Source organism: Gavialis gangeticus, unplaced genomic scaffold (genome assembly GCF_001723915.1).
Source record: "Gavialis gangeticus isolate Ggan-Ray unplaced genomic scaffold, GavGan_comp1, whole genome shotgun sequence".
Taxonomy (NCBI): Eukaryota; Metazoa; Chordata; order Crocodylia; family Gavialidae; genus Gavialis; species Gavialis gangeticus.
In genome coordinates this window covers 131,402,053-131,405,919 of record NW_017729025.1, presented here as the reverse complement: position 1 = coordinate 131,405,919, position 3,867 = coordinate 131,402,053, and the positions used below count along the sequence as shown (strand labels likewise).

General features: G+C 36.9%; 1 protein-coding gene across 4 annotated transcripts in view; it reads left to right on the top strand.

The window, feature by feature from the left end:
• Positions 1-3,867, top strand: part of MICAL2 (microtubule associated monooxygenase, calponin and LIM domain containing 2) — a 193,348-nt gene that overhangs the window by 88,314 nt on the left and 101,167 nt on the right. For 3 of the 4 annotated variants that reach the window (XM_019519567.1, XM_019519566.1, XM_019519569.1), the window contains one exon: positions 757-856. In XM_019519567.1, the coding sequence (XP_019375112.1) occupies positions 757-856 (100 nt within the window). Of the gene's footprint in view, positions 1-756; positions 2,138-3,867 lie in introns of those variants that run through there. The other variant, XM_019519568.1, reaches the window with a different exon arrangement.

Below are 3,867 nucleotides of genomic sequence, written 5' to 3'. Positions count from 1 at the left end.
CTGAGCACTGCCAGGAGTGACCAGGAATAATGGTCACAAGCTAGCAGAGGGTAGGTTTAGGTTAGACATCAGGAGGCGCTATTTCACAGTCAGGGCGGCTAGGGTCTGGAACCAACTTCCAAGAGAGGTGGTGCAGGCTCCTACCCTGGGGGTTTTTAAGAAGAGGTTAGATGAACACCTTGTTGGGGTCGTTTGACTCTTTCCTGCCATGGCAGGGGGTCGGACTAGATGATCTGCTCGGGTCCCTTCCGACCGTAGAAACTATGAAACTATGAAATGTGATGTCAATCCAAAATGAAAATTAAATTTACCTTTGGCTCCCAGGAAATTATTAGAAAAAGTGAAAGTAGTTTAACTACTTTTGGGCAGCTGTCATCTCAGTGCTACATGGGCCAGTGCTGTTGGTATTAACTAAAGGAAACTGCAGAACACATTATATCCCATTGTTATAAAAGATGACATCAGGGAGGTGACTAAAAATTATGAAATTGTGTGTATGTGCACATTTAGAAGTAGGACACGTGGTGCTTCGTTACCTCATTTGATTGTTGGTGCCTATCACATTACAAGAATATATGTAATTTTCAGTTTCCACATTGCGCAGTCTGATGCCTTTTGAAGCCTGATTATCTTACAGCACCATAGGATTCAGAATCAACTTCTCCCTAACTTGGAAACGGTGACAAAATTTTAAATGTTCTTTTTAAAACACATAATTTAGTCTCTGTTTAATTCTTTTGGAATGTTCTTTTTAAGGAGGATGCAGAAATGTGGAAGAAAGAGGAACCCAAGCCCCCAGAAACCACCACAGAAAGCACTTTAACTACTGTTAGCAGTCCAGAAGACAGGCCTCCAGGTATCATGACTTCCTTCTTTAGGAAAACTCTAAGCTGGCCCCTTAGGGTGACAAGGGATCTGCTTGACATTCCAAGACGTCTGTCTAACTGGATGCATGGTTTTCTGCACGCTACCAATCTTCATTTCAGGGACAATGCATACAACTATACCTATTTGTATGAACTTTTGAGCCTTGGTGTGCCATTTCTGTGTGCGCTTCTAGAGGTACTTACTGATATGTACCGGGAAGCAAATCTATCACTTGAAACTGTTCTTGACTGGGTGAAAAAGTTCTTTAGGGCTTAAGTTCTTCTCAGATGTCTTGCTAAGCAGTGCCTTTCAGATTTCCAAAATTAATAGCCTTGCATTATTTTTTTTCAACTTAACATGTGCTTTAAATGAACAAAGGGCTCCTTTTGATAAACTAGGTGCAATCAAAACTCTCAATTAAAAATATGTACTGTACAATAAAGGTATCATGAAGTCAGTGTCCAGACACATTTCCAGAAAGTGTGGACTAAATGAAGGATGTTTTATAGACTAACGTGGAGGGTTTTTTTCCCTCTCCACTTGTGACCAGCCATTTTTCTGGGTTTACATTTTATAATTTTGTTTTAAAGACAGAGAAAGAACTTGTTCTTTCAGACATTTCAGGATTGTAGTGACAAATGACTGGGTTTTGAAACCTGAATATGGCACACTCCCTTTCTCTTGCTTTGGTCTTTGCTTTGGGTTACATGGTTTACTACTTGCATGAATACGTTCTGAGAAATATTTTTAGTGAATACAGTGCACCTACTCCTAGTCATGCCTTTTTTTATTTATTCCTTGTGGTGCCCTTTGTCAACACTGGGTATTTTCTGTAATCCTGCTTTATTTAAAACTAAAATAAATTTGAAGAGCAAATATTAGTTGAGTGAAGAATTAATTGAACTTGTCAGATTAAAGAAACATATACTGTAGTTTAGCCATTATTTATTCCCAGAGTTAAGAGTTTTTTTCATTTGGGGATGGATGCAAGCAGCAATGGTTTATTGACAAATCCCCCTCCTCCCCTGCCCGCCAAAGTCAGTATATTCTACTCAGATTTTTTTTAAAAGCCATATTTAAGTAATATAGCAATACTTATAAGTTAATATTTAAAAAAGTGATATTTTGTTAATCACAAAATCATAGCATTGTATCAGCTTTGAAGAAAGGTTCCTGTGATGTATCCCAGTATGGGGTACCTTAGCCAAAGTGATTCACTAGATTGTCTAGGGCTACATAATGGCAATTAGTTAAAAAAACAAATAAACAGTTCCTCAGGCTCTGACTACTGTTGTCTCCCAGCCTTTAGCCAATGTCCTACGCACATTCCCTGCTTCTGAACTACTTACATTAAGTATCTGGCGGAAGCACATAGACAAATATCCTAATAATTTAGAGTATCTGCAACCTTTATCTCTTGTAAAGAGAGATTTTATTTAAGCAACAGGGAACATTTTTATGTTCAGTTGGTACAAAACAAGTCTTGGCAAGGCATCACCTGCTAGTGTTGTCAGCTTGGCTGTTTTTTGGGTTTGCAGTCACTTTGGCTTGAATATATATTGTGAAGACCAATTGAAGTTTTTACTTTTGCTTGGCCTTAAAAAGAAATGCACATTTAAGAGAGCCAAAAAACCCTAATCTGTTGGTAAATGGAAACATTTTCTGTAGAAAACTGTTGTTGTTTTTTAAATGCAGAAAATGAAACTTTGTAGCATTCTAAATGATAAGAGTTCTTGAGGCTTTTGGGTTGTGTGTTTTGTAAAAACTTGTACACAGGACGTGAATGAATGTTTTCAAGAATGGTTTGCATGTGCAAACATAGCATGGCATATATGTGAGGTGTAAATTGCCATGTATGCACACACATGTATTCAGTGAATATCTGCTAGACTTTTGACAGGACATGGCGGCACTTACAGTACCTGGTAAGCATCTACATGAATAGAGAAAAATGTGTCTGTACCTCTCTAGTGTATTTTGAACACTGTACTGTGGGATATTGCTATATCTTGAGTCTTTGCCAATATAATTGCTTCATTAAAAAAAAGGGGTGGGCAACCCCACAATTTGACTGACTGCACTGCTCCTGCAACACTAGATTATGTTAAGAAATACTTTTTCTGATCTTATAGAACATTCATTTTTTTTTTATTTCAGTGGCTGTGTTTACATGAGACACTGACTGTGTAGTTGTTACTGCACAGTCATTTAGTACTTACTTACACAAGTACTAAATGACTGCACAGTAACCAGCATTACTGCTCAGTAGTGTCCCTGAACAGCTTTTTGGTGATGCTGACTACATAGTAACTCATTAATACTGCGCAGCAGCATTGCATCACACTTTGTGCCAAGTGATGCTACTGTGCTGAGCTCCAGCACAGCCAGCATCTTGTATAGATACAGCCAATTGTTCTCAAACAGTCTGATACAATATTTTTTCTCCTAAGAGTTTTAAAGTAATGCTTATCAAATAAAGGAGGTTTTTATTCTCAGTTGACTGAGCATAATGGAAGTCTTAATGAAGAATACTGTAGCCAGAAGTTTGAAAATCTGTGATATGCCATGATTTTGAAGAAAATGGACCTTACTAGTAGAAAATAAAATGAGCCTTGTTGGTTGCTCATAGGTTAATTAATTCAGGGCAAACGTGCAATTAAAAACTTTTGCAGACTGATTTGAATTGCATGGAATACTTTCAGTGACATCCCACTATGCTTCGAATTATGAAGTCTCAAATTGGTAATGATGTAAAGGATATAAGAATGTTCAATCCTTAGCCTTAAAATTCTACTACTAAGGTCCAGCACTGTTCCTCTTTGTTAATGGATTTAAAAAGTAATGCTTATGAATTAATGAAGAAAAGCTATTTCATTGTATCTGATTATTCAACTTTACTGTACCTTTCTGCACCTGATAATATTTCTGAATATATCCTATAATCAAACTGAATTTCCTTTTTTTTTTTTTTTTTTTTTTTTTTTTTTTTTTTTTTTTTTT